Genomic DNA, 19815 nt, shown 5'->3' with positions numbered 1-19815 from the left:
TAACCACCTTATCCACCTGTCCCGCTTACTTAAGGGACTAGTGGACATGCACACCAAGGTCCCCCTGATCCTCGGTACATCCAAGGGTCCTACCGTTCATCATGCATTCCTGAGCCTCGTTTGTCCTGCCCAAGTGCATCACCTCACATTTATCCAGATTAAATTGCATTTGCCACTGATCAGCCCATCTGACCAGCCCGTCTACATCCTCCTGTAATCTAAGGCTATCCTCCTCACTATTTACCACCCCACCAATTTTGGTGTCATCCGCGAACTTACTGATCAGCCCTCCTACATTTAAGCCTAAATCGTTTATATATACCACAAACAGCAAAGGACCAAACACCAATCCCTGTGGAACCCTACTGGACACAGGCATCCAGTCACAAAAACACCCCTCGACCATCACCCTCTACTTCCTGCCACTCAGCCAATTCTGGATCCAATTTGTCAAATTGCCTTGGATCCCATGGGCTCTAACCTTCATTATCAATCTCCCATGCAGGACCTTATCAAAAGCCTTGTTGAAGTCCAAGTAGACTACTTCAAATGCATTTCCCTCATCTACACACTTCTTCGAAAAATTCAATCAAATTTGTCAGATGTGACCTCCCCTTAACAAAACCATGCTGACTGTCCTTGATTAATCCCTGCCTCTCCAAGTGTAGATTAATTCTGTCCTTAGAATTGCTTCCAATAGTTTTCCCACCACTGAGGTTAGACTGGCCTGTAGTTCCCTGGTTTATCCTTCCCTCCCTCCCTTCTTGAATAATGGTACCACATTGGCTGTCCTCCAGTCATCTGACACATAGAAACTAGGCGCAGACGTAGGCCATTCGGCTATTCGAGCCTGCTCCGCCATTCATCATGATCATGGCTGATCATCCAACTCAATAGCCTGCTCCCGCTTTCTCCCCACACCCTTTGATCCCTTTCGCCCCAAGAGCTATATCTAACTCCTTCTTGAAAACATACAATGTTTTGGTTTCAACTACTTTCTGTGGTAACGCATTTCATAGGCTCACCACTCTCTGGGTGGAGAAATTTCTCCTCATCTCAGTCCTAAATGGTCTACCCCATATCCTCAGACTGTGACCCCTGGTTCTGGACTCTACCACCATTGGGAACATCCTTCCTGCATCTACCCTGTCTAGTCCTGTTAGAATTTTATAAGTTTCTATGAGATCCCCCCTCATTCTTCTGAACTCCAGCGAATATAATCCTAATCCACTCAATCTCTCCTCATATGTCAGTCCCGCCATCCCAGGAATCAGCCGGGTAAACCTTTGTTGCACTCCCTCTATAGCAAGAACATCCTTCCTCAGATAAGGAGACCAAAACTGCACACAATATTCCAGGTGTGGTCTCACCAAGAAACCTCTTCTGTGGCCAGAGAAGTATTGAAAATTATTGCCAGCGCCCCTGCTATCTCCTCACTCAACAGCCTGGGATACGTTTCATCCGGGCCAGGAGATTTATCTACTCTTAAGCCTGCCAGACCACTTAGAACTTCCTCCCTTTCTCTGCTAACTTCTTTAATTATATCACAGTCGTTCTGCCTGATTTCCATACCCACGTCGTCCCTCTCACTTGTGAACACCAACACAAAGTATTCATTTAGAATCCTACCTATGTCTTCCGGCTCCACACACAAATTACCACTATGGTCCTTAATGGGCCCTCCTCTTTCCCTAGTTATCCTCTTACTCTTAATGTACTTGTAAAATAACTTTGGATTTTCCTTTATTTTACCTGCCAATGTTTTTTCATGCCCCCTTTTTGCTCTCCTATTTTCCTTTTTGTGGTGATGGATAGCTGCTAGATCTTCTCAAGGGCTTCTTGGCTTTTTGAACACAGTGTCAGGATGTATAGCCTTCATCTAAATAAAGATGTATAAACACTCTAGGCTGTAGCTTGCACTTTTCCCCTTGCATTTCCCCGCAACCCCAACTCCCACCCCTGCTTCCAACTTCACAGAATCTCAGAATCTTTACAGTGCAATAGGATGTCATTCAGCCCATTGAGTCTGTACTGGCTCCATGAAAGAGCATTCTACCTTGGCCCATTCACCCTGCCTTATCTCTGTAACCTTGCACATTCTTTCCTTTCAGATAGACATCCAATTCCCTTTTGAATACCTTGATCAAACCTGCCCCACCACCCTCTCAGGAAGTTCATTCCGGACTCTAACCACTTTCTGGGTGAAAAAAATTCTCCTCGCATCACTTTTGCTCTTTTTGCCAATTATTTTGAATCTGTGCCCTCTAGTTCTTGAGTGGGAGCAGTTTCACACGATACCCCTCCGGATCTTGAATACCCCTATTAAGTCTCCTCTCTGCCTTCTTTTCTCCAAGGAAAACAGTCCCAATCAAGTCTCCTCTCAGCCTTCTTTTCTCCAAGGAAAACAGTCCCAACCTCTCCAATCTACCCTCATAGCTACAGTTCTTTATCCTGGGAGTCATTCTTGTGAATCTCCTCTGTACTCTCTCCAATGCCTTCACATCCTTTCTTAAGTATGACACCCAGAACTGGATGCAGTACTCCAGATGAGGCCTAACTAGTGTCTTATACAAATTCAACATGACCTCCTTACTCTTGTACTTAATGCCCCCGTTTATAAAGCCAAAAATGCTATATGTTTTATGAGCTGCTCTCTCAATATGCCCTGCCATCTTCAATGACTTATGTACATATACACCAATGTTCCTCTTTTCCTGCACCTCCTTTAGAGATTTTCCTTTTATTTTATAATGTGTCTCCATATTTTTCCAAAATGAATCACCTCACACTTCTCTGCATTGAACTTCATCTGCCACTTGTCTGCCCAATTCACCATGCTGTCAATGTCCTTTTGAAGTTCAAGACTATCCTCATCACAGTTGACAATGTTTCCAATCTTCAAATCATGCCCTGCACATCAGTCTCAGTCATTAATATATATCAGGAAGAGCAAGGGTCCCAACACTGACCCCTGGGGAACTCCACTACAGACCATCCTCCAATCTGAAAATCATCCATTAACCACTACTGTTTCCTGTCACTCAGCCAATTTCTTATCCAAGTACAAACTCTTCCTTTTATTCCATGAGCTAGAATTTTGCTCACAAGTCTGTTGTGTGGCTCTGTATCAAATACCTTTTGAAAATCCATACCCACTACATTTCCCTTATCAACCTTCTCTGTTACCTCCTCAAAAAATTCCAGCAAGTTAGTTAAACATGATTTTCCCTTAATGAATCCATGCTGGCTTTCCTTAATTATCCTGCACTTGTCTAAGTGACTATTGATTTTGTCCCAAACTATAGGCCAGAATTTTACCTTTGGCATGTGGACGTGTGCCCAACATGCACAAATGTAATATGACGCGCAATGATATCAGGTGTGCGTCCCAATGTCATCACACACTCGCGCGATATTTCGTTCGGCAGGCGCATGCCGGAGTCGGCTGCACACTTGCTGATAATTGAAAGGCTATTGAGGCCATTAACGAGCTTATTAACTTCAAATTTACACTGCCCGTCCAATCTAATGGTTGGCGGGTAGGCGAAAAGACCAAGCAGCCTTTATATTTTTTAGGAAACCTAATCCTTGAGCGGGATGAGGTTTCCTAAAGCTCATACAAATTAAATAAAAACTTTCTTTTGACATTAAAAAAAAATGTCCCATCTCATGTGACAGTCACATGTGGGGACATGTTTTATTAAATTTTTATTGCTTTTATTAATTTTTTTAAAAAGTGTTTCAATTTCCCTGAGACAGCTGCAACTGCGCGCAAGGCCCGTCTCTTCCTCCTCCCCCACCCGCACAGGTAGCGCTCAGCGCTGCCGCTCGCGATCCACGCAGGGCGAGCCTTTATTGGCCCGCCCGCATGAAATTGTGGTGTGGAGCCGATCGCGGGCAGTGGTTGGCTTCCCGACTGCTCCTTCCGAGCCTGCCCGACGGGGTAAGAATTCTGGCCATAGTTTCCAGAAGTTTCTCTACCTCTAAAGTCAAACTGACTAGTCTGTAGTTGCTGGCTTTATCCTTGCACTCTTCTTTGATAAAGTGTGTAACATTCACAATTCTCCAGTTCTCTGGCCCTCCCTGTGTCTAAGGAAGACTGGAAGATTATCACTAGTGCCTCTGCAATTTCCACTCTCACTTCCCTCAGTACCCTTGGATGCATCTCATCCAGTTCTGGTACCTTATCTATTTTAACTAAAGATAGCATTTCTAACATCTCCTCCTTCTCAATTGTAAATTCTTCTAGTGTACCAGTTACCTCCTCTCTCACCTCTGCCTGGGTAGCATCTTCTTCCTTTGTAAAGGCAGATGCAGAGTACTCGTTTAATATCTCCGCTATTTCTCCTGCCTCCACAAGCACGTGGGTTGTCTTATGAGGAAAGGTTGGACAGACAAGGCTTGTATCCGTTGGAGTTTATAAGAGTAAGAGGCAACTTGATTGAAACATATAAGATCCTGAGGGTTCTTGACAGGGCGGATGTGGAGAGGATGTTTCCTCTTGTGGGAGAATCTAGTTAAAAATAAGGGGCCGCCCATTTATAACAGAGATGAGGTGAAATTTTTTCACTTGAGGGTTGTGAGCCTTTGGAACTCTCTTCCTGAAAAGGTGGTGGAAGCAGAGCCTTTGAATATTTTTCAGGCAGAGTTGGGTAGATTCTTGGTAAGCATGGGGGGTGATAGGTTATCGCTGGTAGGTGGGATGTAGATTTCAGGTTACTATCAGATCAACCACGATCTTATTAAATGACGGAGCCGGCTTGAGGGGCTGAATGGCCTACTCCTGCTCCTTGCTCATATTTTGGGAAAGTCCCCTTTTTTTGTCTCTAATCGGCCCTACCCTTTCTTTTACCACCCTTTTATTATTTATATGCTTATAGAAGACCTTGGGAATCCCTTTTATGTTCGCTGCCAGTCTATTTTCATGTTCTCTCCTTGTTTTTCTTATTAGCTTTTTCACTTCCCCTCTGGTCCTTTTATATTCAACCTGATTCTCCATTGTATTTTCTACCTGACATCTGTCGTATGCGCACTTTTTACTTTTAACCTTCACTTCTATCTCTCCCATAATCCCGGGCGTTCTGGATTTATTTGCCCTACCTTTCCCCTTTAAGGGAATATACCTTGACATTGCCTGCAATACTTTTTTCTTTGAAGGCAGCCCATTGTTCAGCCACTGTCTTTTCTGCCAACATTTGATTCCAACTCACTCATGTTAATATGGCAATCAGCTTGTTAAAACCAATGTTAGTAAAACATGTGATGGGCATTAATTATCCCATCTAAATAGAATAAAAAGGTACAGCTGGAACACTTTGTGGAAGCTACTAGGAAGTTAGTAGCACTGATTTGTCTTGGAAATAAACCAGCTTTAACCAAGAGACCTGCCTGGATTAATTTTTCCACCACAACTTCTTATTGTGAGTAACATGGTAGCAGAGGATGAACTTTAAGCTTTGCTGATTGATTGCTGTACATGAAGATTTCTGCCTCAATCCTCTGAGGGAAAAGAAGTGCACTGTCGCTAACAATTTAAGTTATGGAATGATGGAAAGACAGTGTAAAATCACAAGCTTTGACTATCCACCAATGTTTTCTGACTCTGAACCTTATCAGCAATGGAAGGCTGAAGTTGAAATGTGGACCCAGGTTACTGCTATACCCTGGAAGAAGCAAGGTATGGCTTTGGTGTTATCATTACCAGCCAAAAGTAAGATAAGGGGTAAGGTATTTTCAGAGTGGACAGTGGATGATTTGGATCATGGAGAAGGATTAAACCGTCTGATACAATTTTTGGATAAGTTCTACAAAAAGGATGAGTTATTGTAAGTGTATGAAGCTTGGACGATCTTTGATAGGTTTAGGAAATCAGATGATCAGTTCATGGAAGAATATATTATGGATTTTGATAAATGGTACAGGAGATTACAGTGATTTGAACTTGAAATTCCAGAATTGGTTTTGGCATTTAAATTACTGGACTGTGCTCACATTTCCCATGTTGATAGTCTTTTAGTACTAACAGGGGTTCAGTTCCGGGGAAAAGAACCTCTCTTAGATCAAATGGCTGCTGCCCTAAAAAAATTTCAGGGGAAACAGTCATCCCCTGCCACTTTTTTAGCAAATGCGAACAACTATGCTGTAAAACAAAGGATAGAGGATTTAATGGTGACTGAGTTTCATGGTCGACCAAATATTAGACGCAGATTCCAATACAAAGATGGGGTTAATGACAAGAGGTCTGAAAATGGTTGTAACCCTGGCCAATTTGAGAGTTGGGACAAAACGTGTGTTTGGGATGGTAACTGTAGATGTTTAAACCCAAAAAATGCACTGGGAATGGTTAATTGCTGTTTTCGGTGTGATTCCCAGTACCATTACGCAATGAACTGCCCACAGCAAAGGAATTGAATTTTTGAAGTGACCCATGAGACGGATTCATCTGAAACTGAAAATGATGATGGTGACTGCCATGGTGGAATTGTATTGGTCACTGAGTTTGAATCTGGTGATGAGTATCTTGATGGTTGATTCCTTCAGCTGCGCAGTTCTGGACAGTGGTTGCACTTCTACAGTGTGCGACATGGACTGGCTTGACTGCTACCTGCATTCTCTCGATGAGGCAGACCGGCGGAAGGTCAAGGAGTATGAAAGCTCTACCTGCTTCAGGTTCGGAGATGACAATACATAAAAATCCTCCAAACGGGTGGTCCTCCCTTGTAAGAAGGCAGGGATCAACCTGTTTATCAGTACTGATGTGGTTTCTAGCGAGATACCGCTATTGTTGGGTCGATCTGCGATGAAGAAGGCTCAGATGACACTAGATATGAAGAATGATAGAGCAGTCGTGTTTGGGAAAAATGTGGATCTACATTTTACTCGGTCAGGCTATTACTGCTTGCCACTAAGGAAGCCAGAGATTTCTCATCAAAAAGTTCATGAAGTTTTGTTAACTGCTGAGAATGAGAATTTGGTGGACAAAAAGAAGATCATTTGGAAATTACATAGACAGTTTGCACATGTGGCGCCACAGAAACTGAAGACTCTGCTTCGAGATGCGGGAATGGTCAGTAAAGGATATGATGATCTTATTGAACAAATCACTGCTCTGTGTGAAATTTGCCTTAAATATCGCAAGACACCACTGAGACCTGTTGTGAACTTGCCACTAGCCAGGGAGTTTAACGATGCAGTGGCAATGGACTTGAACGTTTGGGACAAGGATAGGGGTATTTTTTTACTACACTTCATAGATATGGCAACCAGATTTAGCCTATCCACTGTGATACATAGTAAAGACAAAAGGACCATTGTCGATAAGGTCATGAAGAAATGGATAGGAACAGGATTAGGAATATCAATGAATTTCCTCACAGATAATGGTGGGGAATTTGCCAATGAGGAATTTTGAAATATGTGCGAAAATTTAAACATCATAGTTATGCACATTGCAGCTGAGTGCCTGTTTAGTAATGGTCTTTGTGAAAGAAACCATGCAGTAATAGATGACATGTTAGATAAAATATTAGCTGATCAACCAGGTTGTAAACTGCGAACGGCACTAGCATGGGTGGCGCATGCGAAGAACTCTCTGTAAATGGTTGGGGGGATACAGTCCCTATCAGTTAGTGTACAGAAGAAATCCGATGTTACCTCCGGTGTTGTCAGATGCTCCCCCTGCTCTAGAAGGGACTAGCATTAGCTCCACTTTTTCTGCTCATCTGAACGCTTTGCATGCGGGCAGAAAAGCTTTCATTAAAGCTGAGGTTTCGGAAAAAATTCGGCTGGCCCTACGGCACTGCATAAGACCATCAGGAATACAGGTTAGACAAGGAGACATGGTATATTATAAAGGGGAAGGCTGGAAAGAGTGGAAAGGGCCTGGCAAGGTTATAGGGAGCGATGGGAAAGTAGTAATTGTGCAACACAGTAATCAAACTGTTAGGGTACATTCTTTACGGTTAATTGGTACTGACTATACCTTTACAGGTTCTGAACAGGACCTAGAACGTGAGGAGGCACCATGCACTTCACATAAACATCCACTAGGTAGTTATGAGGAGCAGATGACGGCAGATACAGGGTTGACTATGAACAAAGTAATCCTGAGGTACAGACAACGCTATTCGTCCAAAAGGGCAATTACCCAAAGTAGGAACACGTGCCAGAAGGGACCAGTGTGTGGAGGGATGCCACCATCATAGGGCGAGCAGGAAAGGCCACTGGTAAATACAAACATTGGCTAAATGTGCAGGATGAAGGACAGGAGACAAGACCTATTGATTGGCAAACCGAGGTAAAGATGTGGAAACCCAGAAAGCGCAATATGAGTTCTGACAGTGGACCAGAAAGTGGTCGTGACCCTAAAAAAAATCACGGACTTGCGAACGGAATTCTGTTGAATAAGTGTCTTTATGGGTTGAATGATGCATCGAGAGTCTGGTATTTTTCCCTCAGGTCTGCCCTGTTGAAAACAGGTTGCATTCAGTTAAAGGCAGACCTTGCGATGTTCTACTGGTACCATAAGGAGAAACGAGCTGGAAACTTTATCATGTATGTTGATGATTTCCTGAGGGGAGGATCAAAAGAATTTGAACAGTGGGTAATCGAGAAGATAAAGAAGGAATTCCAGGTTGGAAGTCAGGCTTCTGGGGCCTTTAAATACATAGGTTTAGACATTAAGCAGAGCAAGTTAGGAGTGACATTGAATCAACAATAATCAATCTTATCTAGAAAATGTTAATTATATCCCAATAACTCGTGGTAGATCTTCACAGAAAGAGGATCCTGCTACCAAGGAAGAAATGGGCAGTTGAACTGGTTGTGCACTCAGACTAGGCTTGACGCTAGTTATGATGTGTTGGAGCTGAGTACCATGGTGAAACATGCTACAGTTGAGCAAGTTCTGAGAGCAAATAAAACACTTAAAAAATTAAATTCTGAGAGATGTGTGCTCAAGTTTCCAGCCTTGGGTGATCCAGAAGATATGAGGTTGGTCAATTTTAGTGATGCTTCACATGCCAGTCTTCCAGATGGGTACTCTAGCACAGCAGGGTTCATCATATTCTTGGTGGGAATATTGTTGCCCACTGGCTTGGGAGGCCACGAAAATAAAAAGGGTAGTGAAAAGCTCCTTAGCTGCTGAAATGTTAGCCTTAGTAGAAGCATTAGATATGGGAGGTTACTTATCCAATATATTGACAGAAATATATAAGGGGCAATGTGGGAAAAGTTTGCCCAGGGAATGTTATGTCTCTTATAACCAGTCTTTTTGGGACAATGTTCATTCCGTGAAAAGTGTCACAGAAAAAAGACTGCAAATAGGCCTAGCCAGCATAAAGGAGATGTTGGAGAGAAAAGAGATCCCTAAAGTAAAATGGGTTGATGCAAGTCACCAACTATCAGACTGTTTTACAAAAAGAAGTGCCGGCTCTAAGATAATTAATTATCCCATCTAAATAGAATAAAAGAGGTACAGCTGGAACACTTTGTGTGGAAGTTACTAGCACTGAGGAGTTATCTTGGAAATAAACCAGCTTTAACCAAGAGACCAGCCTGGATTAATTCTTTCACCACAACCTCTTATTGTGAGTAACAACTCGACTCGGTTGCAATCTCATCCAGTTGGCTTTCCCCTAATTATTTATCCCTGCTCTGGATTGTTCCTTTTCCTTTTCCATGGCCAACCTAAACCTTAGGATACAATGGTCACTGTCCCGTAAATGCCCTCCCACTGATATTGGATCCAATTGAGCCAAATTATCCCCCTGAAACAGGTCCAACAGTGCCTGCCCTCTCTTTGGGTCTGAAAGATACTGCAGCAGAAAATTATGTTGAACACACTCCAGGAACTCTAGCCCCTCTTGTCCCTTTTGTACTAATCCTATCCCAGCCTATATTTGGATAATTGAAGCCCCCCCATTATGATTACTCTCTATTTCTTGCACCTCTGTAATTTCTTTACAGATTTGTTTCTCCACATCCCTTCCACGAGTTGGCGGTCTATATACTACACCGATCAATGTTATTGCACCTTTTTCATTCCCTACCTCTAGCCAGAGAAATTCCACCCTTGACCCCTCTGAAACGTCCTCTCTCCAGTACTGTAATGTCATCTTTAATCAATACTGCACTCCCCAGCCCCCACCCACCACCTTACTTCCTTTTCTGTCTCTCCTACACATCTTGTACCCAGGAATATTTAACATCCTGTCCTGCCTTTCTTTGAGCCAGGCCTCTGTTATAGCAATAACATCATAATTCCATTTGTCAACCTGTGCCTGTAATTCACCAATCTTATAAATCACACTCCGTGCATTCACACATTGACATTAACCCTGATTTAGGCTTTTTTACTTTCCCTATTATTCTGACCCCTCTAATGACTTAGTATTGTCTTCTCTAATTCTCTCAAACTCTCCCAAGTATTCTATCTGCCTTGATACTACTCTGTGATATATCCTTCTTATCAGTTAATAGTTCTCTACTTCCTACTGCCAGTTTTTATCCTCTCCTCTTAGAATTTCCCCTCAGGTTCCGATCCCCCTACCAATACAGTTTAAACTCTCCCCAACAGCATTAGCAAACCTCCCCATGAGGACATTAGTCCCAGTCCCATTAAGGTGTAACCTGTTCATCTTGTTCAGGTCCCACCTGTCCCAGACCTGGTCCCAATGCTTTAGAAATCTAAAGCCCTCCATCCCACTACCCCATCTCGATCTTTTGCTTTCCTCCCTCCCTTCCCCTTTGACCTCATGACACCATTTTGAAGAAAGCGGGGGAGTTCTCCCCAGTGTCCTTGTCAATATTTACTTCACAACAAACATCACAAACAGATCATCTGGTAATTTATCTCATTTATGTTTGTGGAACCTTTCTTTGCACAAATTGCCTGTCGATGTTCCTCTATTCCAACAATAACTACACTTCAAAATTATCTCATTGGCTGTGAAGGGCTTTTGTACATTTTTAGCTGGTGGAAGGTGCTATATAAACGCAAGTTCCTTTTCCCAAGCAGCCTTGAGCATTATTCTGAGTGGAAGTAGTTACCATTTGTAAGAGTGAGCATGGGTTGTGGGGAGTGCTGACATGAGGGTTGCTTTCACTGAATGCTTCATTGCTTCTTTCTGTTCTTGTGCAGTTGGCAGCCGGTCATAAACTACATTGACAGCAAGTTTGAGGATTTCCTAAACTCTGAGTCCCGAGTGAACCGGCGGCAAATGGCAGACACACGTGTGCACTGCTGCCTGTATTTCATCGCTCCGTCAGGACATGGGTGAGTCCTGGAATGGGAGGAGCGTACTGTCTCACACTCACCCTCACATCAGATCCCACGCTGCTGTGACACTGGCCAGTTGGTGGGGGAAGGGAATTGTTCTCATCAGAGCCAAAAGAATGGCTGGAGTGGGGAAGTGGAATCAGTGTGGCACTGCTGCAGCAAAGGATCGGCACAAAGATGAAGGTCCAAATGTCGCCTCTCCTGCAAATTGTTACATCCTGTGGATTTGTGGAATACGAAAACTGTTGAAATGCAAGTTGCTTTTCTTCCTTATCCCATGTGAAAGAAACACAATGGCCCAGAACTTCTGTTCTCCGGATGGTTGTACCCCGGTGGATGTGCTAGGGGACCCCTTGGAAGTCCCCATGCACTGACTGTGCGGTAATTGCCCAGGAAGTTTGAACATCTGTTGGGCAATTCGGTCCCCCCCCACCCCGGTCTGGAACTCTCCAAAACTTCGATTTAAAGTTGGAGAATTAGATGGTTCCGACTTAAGTCAGTAGAATAGTTACCCAGGAAAAGTTAGAAGGATTAAAACCAGTTCTAAGTCCTGGGTAACTATACCACCCAACTACACCACCCCCCCCCCCCCCCCCCCCCCAACTCCTGATGCACCCTACCCCCTCACCCACTTATCTTACACACTTGCCTCTCTCCATAGCTTCTCAAAGCGGCTTTTAAACAAAGGGACGTTTAAACTTACCGTTATACAGCGGCTAGTGCTGTAAAAAGGGGCGTGGCTTGGTTTCCCCCATCACTCCTAGACTACAAGGGAAGGACTGCAGGAGCAGGTGTACTGCACATTTCTCAGGAGGCCCAACAAGAAATGTGGACAGTGTAGACACTTGGCCACCCTGGGCAGGGTGAGGGATGGTGGGAGATGGATGTAGAAGCGTGATTGCAGTCAGAGAGGATAAGTGTTTGATTTATTTTACACAGTGCATCCTGTTCCAGCTCTTACTCAGTTGCCCATGTTCTCTTCCAGGCTGAAGCCTTTGGACATCGAGTTCATGAAACGTTTACACGACAAGGTGAACATTATTCCACTCATAGCTAAAGCAGACACGCTCACCCCTGAGGAGTGCCAACACTTCAAAAAGCAGGTAATGATACAACAACTTGGTATATTTATATCGCATCTTTAACATAATGAAACATAATGAAGGTGCTTCAAAGGAACATTATAAAACAAAGCATGACACTGCGTTGCATAGGAGATATTAGGTCAGATAATCGTCTGGTCAAATGGGTGGGCTTTAAGACATGTCTTAAAGGAGGACAGTGAGGTGGACAGTTCTAGGCAGGGAACTCCAGAGCTTGGGGCCTGGACAGTGAAGGCATGGCCACCAATGGTGAAGCGACTATAATTGGACATGCACAAGAGGTTGGAATTAGAGCAACACAGATATAACTGAGTGTTGTGGGGCTGGAGGAGGTTACAAAGAAAGGGAAGGGTGAGGCCATAGAGGGATTTGAAAGCAAGGATGAGCATCTTAAAATCAAAACTTTGCTTGACCTGGAGTCAATGTAGATCAGCGAGCACAGGATGCAAATTAAGACATGGGCAACAGTTTTGGATAACCTCAAGTTTACATAAGGTAGAATGTGGGAGCCCAACCATCCGTGCTTTGGAATAGTCAAGTCTAGAGAGAACCGAATGTCTGGACGAGCAGCAGATGAGCTGCGATGGTGAAGTTGGGCAATGTTATGGAGGTGGAAATAGGCAGTCTTAGAGATGGCACGAATATGAGGTCAGAATCTCATCTCTGGGTCAGAAACCAAGGTTGTGAACAGACTGGCTTAATCTCATACTGTTGCCATGGGGAGTGACGGTGAAGATAGTTAGGAAACAGAGTTTGGAGTGGGGGCTGAAAATAATGGCTTCAATCTTCCCAATATTTAATTCATGGAAATTTCTCCTCATCCAGTACTGGATGTTGGATAAGCAATCTGGTGATATAGCAACAGTGGAGGAGTCGAGAGAGGTGGAAACCTGGGGAGATTCTGGCAGGCAGCTCGACACAGTGTTACTGCAGAGTATACACAGAGTGCGGTGATTGTCTGCACTGACACTTTGACTGGGGAGAGGGTCTGCCCTGTTGCGTGGGAAGCGAGGGGAGCGCCCGCGAGTGTCTGGGGTTGTTCTGTCAATTCTTGAGATTGACATCTTGATCTTTTCATACAGATAATGAAGGAGATCAAGGAGCAGAAGATTAAGATTTATGAATTTCCAGGTACAGAAGATGAAGAGGATAATAAGTTGGTGAAAAAGTTTAAGGTAATTTGTTATTTTCTTTTGTCTGCTGTGCTCAAGTAAGTTAATTCACACACCTCATACTGCGCTGTGAATGAACCACACGCTTCACAGAGTGTGTCCCTCCATACAGCACTGTGATCAAATCATGCATCTCACTTCGAGTGTGTCACTCTGTACAGCACTGTGATTAAACCATGCATCTCACTGAGAGTGTGTCACTCTACAGCATTCTGATACACAACTATTTAAATCCCTTTGTAGATTCTTTGACCGGGATGAGAGGACTACCGCGAATTATCAAACCCCACTCCTCCGCAGGCTGTACCATTAGTTTAAATGATTAATTTTCTCACCAAAATGGCCAATTGTGTATCTATACCTCTGTTACCCAGAGGAAAAGAGACTCTGACCAGTCTTCTTTCAAAAAAGAACTCTGATTAATCAATTTAAAAACAGAACTTCTTTTAACAAGTTGCTAGTACTGGTTAACACAATTATAATCAGGAAGTTTAACTATCAATCTCTTCCTAAAGAATTCCCCCAGCACACACACACACACACACACACACTCTCTCTCAAACAAGGGACAAATAGAGAGAGTCTCTCTGCAGAGATGGGCTTTGGAGGATGGGTATTATAAAATAAAGGATAAAGTCCAGTGTCTCGACGTTGTCAACCTGGAATTCCCCTGTGTGAAGAGCTGGTACCGGTGGATGTCTGGGAGTTCCCACCAACTGGACTCAGCTTTGCAGGTCCAAATGCAGACGAGTAACACTCAGATGAGGGTTCTTGGCTACAGTTTGATAGCCACACGCAATTGCAGACAAGGTAGCGAGAGAGAGCCAGTTAAGGTAGCCTTCCTTCCTCAGTTTGTTCTCCTATAAGACTGCCTTCAAAACAAACAGCTTCACAATTTAAGTTTTTTTCCCCTCACACATGTGATTTCCAGCAAGTTACCAGTTTTTTCCCCATCAATTAATGATCGCTGTTCAAAACAGCGAGATCTCCTTCAAGTACCATATAGGTCAAGTGATTTCTTGGAAGAGGCCTGCTTGCTGACAGTTCCAAGGTGAACTTGTGACCTTTTTTAAAAAAAATCCAGGTCAGCATCCAAATGTCCAGATCATGCCATGTCCTTCTGTTTTGTAAAAGAAAAATTCAGTCTCGAGAGATATGATTCTAACAGTGTAGATTGTAGACACTTTGCGGCCCCAACACTGATCCCTGTGCCACTCCACTAATTCCATCTTGCCAACCTGAAAATGACCCATTTTTCCCTACTCTCTGCTTCCTGTTAGCTAACCAATCCTCTATCCATGCTAATATGTTATTCCTACACCATGAGCTCTTATTTTGTGTAGTGATCTTTGATGTGGCACCTTGTCAAATGCCTTTTGGAACTCCAAGTGGACCACACCTACAGGCTGCCCTTTATCAATGTTGCTTGCTATTTCTCCAAAGAACTCTTCCAAATTAATCAAACACAATTTCCCAAACCCATGTTGAACCTGCCTGATTGCATTAAGTTTTTTAAGTACCTCCTTAGTAATGGATTCCAGCATTTTCCCTATGACAGATGTTAGGCTAACTGGCCTGTAGTTTCCTGCTTTCTGTCTCTCTCCTTTCTTGAATGGAGGAGTCACATTTGCAATTTCCAATCTGATGGGACCTTTCCAGAATATGGGGAATATTGAAAAATGAAAACCAATGCATCTGCTATCTCAGCAGCCACTTTAAAGGCCCTAGGTTGCAGCCCATCGGGTCTTGGGGACTTATCTGCTTTTAGTTGTAATAGTTTTCTCAGGACCCTTTCCCTGATGATTGTAACTGTTTTGAGTTTCTCCACCTCTTGATTCCCGGTTATTTTTGGGATGTTATTTGTATCTTCCACAGTGAAGACAGACACAAAATGTCTGTTCAACGCTTCCACTATCTCCTTATTTTCCATTATTAATTCCCCAGGTTCACTGTCTGGAGGAGCAATGCTCACTTTTTAGTTACTCTTGTCCATTTTAAACACCTGTAGAAACTCTCTTCATTTGTTTTTATAGTTCCAGCATGCTTTCTGCCATACTTCTATTTCTCCCTCATTTTTAGTCATCCTTTGCTGGTTTTTAATTTGTGCCCAATCTTCTGATCTACCATTAACCTTTGCAGTATTGCGTGGTTTTTCTTTCATTTGACACTATCTTTAATTTCTTTAGTTAGCTACGGATGGTGCCTCCTTCTCCTGGAGTCTTTCTTTCTTTCTCACTGGAATGTACTTTCCTGAGTGTTATGAAATATCTCCTTAAATGCCTGCCACTGTATCTCTATTGTTCTTGAATATATACAAGCCAGAGTTAGATAGATTTTTCATTGACAAGGGAGTCTAGGGTTATGGGGGGCAGGCAGGAAAGCAGAGTTAAGGCCACGATCAGATCAGCCAGGGTGTTATTGAATAGCGAATCAGGGTTGATGGGTCAAATGGCCTACTTCTGCTTTTAATTCTTGTGTTCTCCCAAGCACATTGTGCAGTATGATTAGAACTGGACACAGTACTCAATGTGTTTTTAAACAAAACTAGACACAGTGCCTGCCTGGGCCTGGCCGCGGCTGCACGCGGTGCTGGCCTGGGCCTGGCCGCGGCTGCACGCGGTGCTGGCCTGGGCCTGGCCGCGGCTGCACGCGGTGCTGGCCTGGGCCTGGCCGCGGCTGCACGCGGTGCTGGCCTGGGCCTGGCCGCGGCTGCACGCGGTGCTGGCCTGGGCCTGGCCGCGGCTGCACGCGGTGCTGGCCTGGGCCTGGCCGCGGCTGCACGCGGTGCTGGCCTGGGCCTGGCCGCGGCTGCAGACAATATTGGACTTTTATTATGACTGAAACCCCCTCGATAGTGTGGCCACCACTTCCTCCTCTTGCTTTCTACTGTGTCCTGCATTGCCTGTGGAGTCTGATGATCGAGGTTAATGGTTGGAGACTTGGGCGGAGATAGGGCAGATGGAGTTTAATCCGGACAAATGCGAGGTAATGCATTTTGGAAGGTCTAATGCAGGCAGGAATTATACAGTAAATGGCAGAACACTTAGGTGCATTGACGGGCAGAGGGATCTGGGTGTACAGGCCTACAGGTCACTGAAAGTGGCAGCGCAGGTGGATAAGGTAGTCAGGAAGGCATATGGCATGCTTGCCTTCATTGGCAGGGGTATTGAATATAAAAGCTGGGAAATCATGCTGCAGCTGTATAGAACCTTGGTTAGGCCACACTTGGAATATTGCATGCAATTCTGGTCGCCACATCACCAGAAGGATATGGAGGCATTGGAGAGGGTGCAGAGGAGGTTTACCAGGATGCTGCCTGGTCTGGAGGTTATTAGATATGAAGAGAGGTTGGAGAAACTCTGATTGTTCTCACTAGAGCGACGGAGATTGAGGGGCGACTTGATAGAAGTTTACAAAATTATGAGTGGCATGGACAGAGTAGATAGTCAGAAGCTTTTTCCCAGGGTGGAAGAGTCAATTACTAGGGGACATAGATTTAAAGTGAGAGGAGAAAACTATAGAGGAGATGTGCGGGGCAAGTTTTTTACGCAGAGGGTAGTGAGTGTCTGGAATTCGCTGCCAGAGGAGGTGGTGGAAGCAGGTACGATAGTGGTATTTAAGAGGCAGCTTGACAAATACATGAATAGGATGGGAATAGAGGGATACGGACCCCGGAAGTGCAAAATGTTTTAGTTGACGGGAAATATGATCGGCGCAGACTTGGAGGGCCGAAGGGCCTGTTCCTGTGCTGTACTTTTCTTTGTTCTTTGATATGTTTCTCTCCCCAGGACCATGTACCGCTGGCAGTTGTTGGAAGCACCTTTGTCTTTGAGGTCAGTGGGAAGAAGGTTAGAGGTCGTCAATATCCATGGGGAGTGGCAGAAGGTAAAAGTCCTGTTTATTTCAGTTTCTGCATTCAACATTTTCAAATCATTCTGTGCAAGAGCCTCTTCGGAACCAAACAGTGTTTCGCCTGTGGACCAGGTGTCCGGCTGGGTGTCTGGCCCAGGGCAGCCCGGTGTCCAGTTGTGGCACCCAACTCCCCACCCCTCAGCCCCATGTCCCTGAGCCAGACCAAGGTCCCCTCCCAAGGCCAGACCTCCAGCTGTGACTCCCACCTCCACACCTGCCTCCAACTTGGACATCAGCACATCGAGGCTCCACGCTAACCTTTTCCAACCAATGCCAACCTTATCCCCAAAGGGGCCTATGCTGTTAACTCTCTACTCCTGTTGCCTCTGTTCTCCTTTTGTAATCAGGATGTAGCTACCCTAATCTTGCAATGCAGTCAGGACTATAAAAACATGCAAACTCAAATGACATTCACGTGTGCATTTTGGCTGCCCCTCTGGACTTATACCCATTTCTTCCATTTCCATTTTTTTTCTTCCATTTTCCTCTTCTTTTCTCACTCTCTCCCAGACTCATCTCCTTGCCTTGCCATGCCTCCTTTCATTTGTCCCTTCTCAGCTACTCTGCTCCTTCTAAAATCTCTTCCCCAACCCTTCAGGAGCTCCTGAGCTTCCTGCTCTCCTACCACCATCCCAGACTTGACGCCTTCTTAGTTAAGCCTACAGTTTCCCGCTGTGTCTCGCGGTACTGTCCAAACGACTCATCAAAGCTCTCATCACTGCCTCATTACAAGCAGGAATCCTAACTGTTCCCATCCTACTGTCTCGCTGACTTTGCTGCCCATGTGCAAGCTCAGAGCTGACTTTGCCCATTCTCTTCCTGTCCAGTTCAGCCCCAGCCGGTGCTGACTCTGTGGACTCGTCCAGTGGATCACCTCCCACTGCCTCCCCTGGACTCTGCCAGTGGATCACCTCTCACTATCTCCCCTGAACTCTGCCAGTGGATCACCTCTCACTGCACCCCCACCTTCCACCCCAGACTCTGCCAGCAGATTAGCTCTCACTGTCTCTCCACTCTCACTGTCTCTCCATAGCTCCCTCCAGAATGTCTGATCACCTGTGAATAAGGCTTGCCATCCATGAGTTTATTGCAGCTCATTCCAATGATATCCCGGCCTTAACAGAAACCTGGCTGAGGGATGATGACACCTTCCTCCTAACTGAACTCTCTTTGCCTGACTACCTTCCCCCACTTGCCTCGTCCAGGCTGTCATGGTGATGATGTGGCTCTTATCACCAAATCACATCTTAGTCAGGCCCGTATTCCTCTGGCACTGTGTCATCCTTCCTCATATTCCATTCCCCACATCTTTAAGATACTCATTCCCTGCGAGCCACTCAAATAGTGTGCCTCAAATGTCACAGATTCCTTCACTGCTCTCCTCCCTCAACCTCTGCACTCTGGTTCCCAAACTTTGATGATTTCAACATCCATCCCAACTCACCCTGCCCTCTTCCCCCTGAGTTCACTGCCCTCCAGTCTTCTTTAAATCTCTCACTCCATGTATACTCCCAAACCCATTTTCATTGCCAGCTTCCCACCTCCCCACCCCCCTCGACCTTGTTAACTCATCTGGCCTCATTACTTCCATCATACTGCTCTCAGATAAGGACATCTCTGATCAATCCCTTGTATTGCTCTCCACCCACATCCTACCTCACACCGCCCCCCATCCACAGCTCTCTGTCCCAGAATGAAGTCTCACTTGCAACTGTACTTTCAGATTTCCAGCTGTTTTTCCATTCACCATAACGTTTCTGCAATTATTGATCTGTTTCAACACACCCTCACTTTCATTTTTGCTCTCAGCCCCATTAAAACATGACTTTTTCACCCTGGCCATTTCCCCCAGTGCAGCCCTCATCTCTGCTCCCTTAATTAAGTCCAAGGGATGCAGGCTTGAAAGGATATGGCAGACAACTGGTTTAGCCATTCACCACCAGATCTAGCTGGACCATATAAAGTATTATCAGGCCCTGCTCTCATCTGCTGAAACTGCTGACTATTCCAGGATCACCTGGAATGTAAAAGTAACCCCTGACTTCTTTTCTCCACTTCAGATCCCTAACAAGCAGCTCCATCCTAATTCCCAATCGTTGCTTGAGTTAAGATCCATTTGACCTTGGGATGAGCTTCTAACCACTTATCCACACCATCAATTAGACCACCTACCTCCACCTTGAAAATGTCATCCAACTCCCCACCCCATATCAGCTCATCTGCTGTTGAAACCCTCATCCTGATCCTTGCGATTGTTGCTTCTAGATTGACTTTTCCAAGGCACTCCTGGCCAACCAGCGACCCTCCATCTTCCATAAACTTGAACTCAACCAAAACTCTCTTTCCCATA

General features: G+C 44.8%; 1 protein-coding gene across 1 annotated transcript in view; it reads left to right on the top strand.

The window, feature by feature from the left end:
- The window catches only part of LOC144681848 (septin-7-like), a 77825-nt gene that overhangs the window by 26573 nt on the left and 31437 nt on the right, over positions 1 to 19815 (top strand). Inside the window, exons 5-8 of the mRNA XM_078543900.1 lie at positions 11141 to 11275; positions 12264 to 12381; positions 13464 to 13556; positions 17342 to 17438. Of these exons, the coding sequence (XP_078400026.1) occupies positions 11141 to 11275; positions 12264 to 12381; positions 13464 to 13556; positions 17342 to 17438 (443 nt within the window). The remainder of the gene's footprint in view (positions 1 to 11140; positions 11276 to 12263; positions 12382 to 13463; positions 13557 to 17341; positions 17439 to 19815) is intronic.

The sequence above is a fragment of the Cetorhinus maximus genome, chromosome 6, assembly GCF_964194155.1.
Source record: "Cetorhinus maximus chromosome 6, sCetMax3.hap1.1, whole genome shotgun sequence".
In the NCBI taxonomy this organism is placed as follows: Eukaryota; Metazoa; Chordata; class Chondrichthyes; order Lamniformes; family Cetorhinidae; genus Cetorhinus; species Cetorhinus maximus.
Note: the sequence above shows the minus strand (reverse complement) of the source record. Positions and strands in the feature narration are given on the sequence as shown.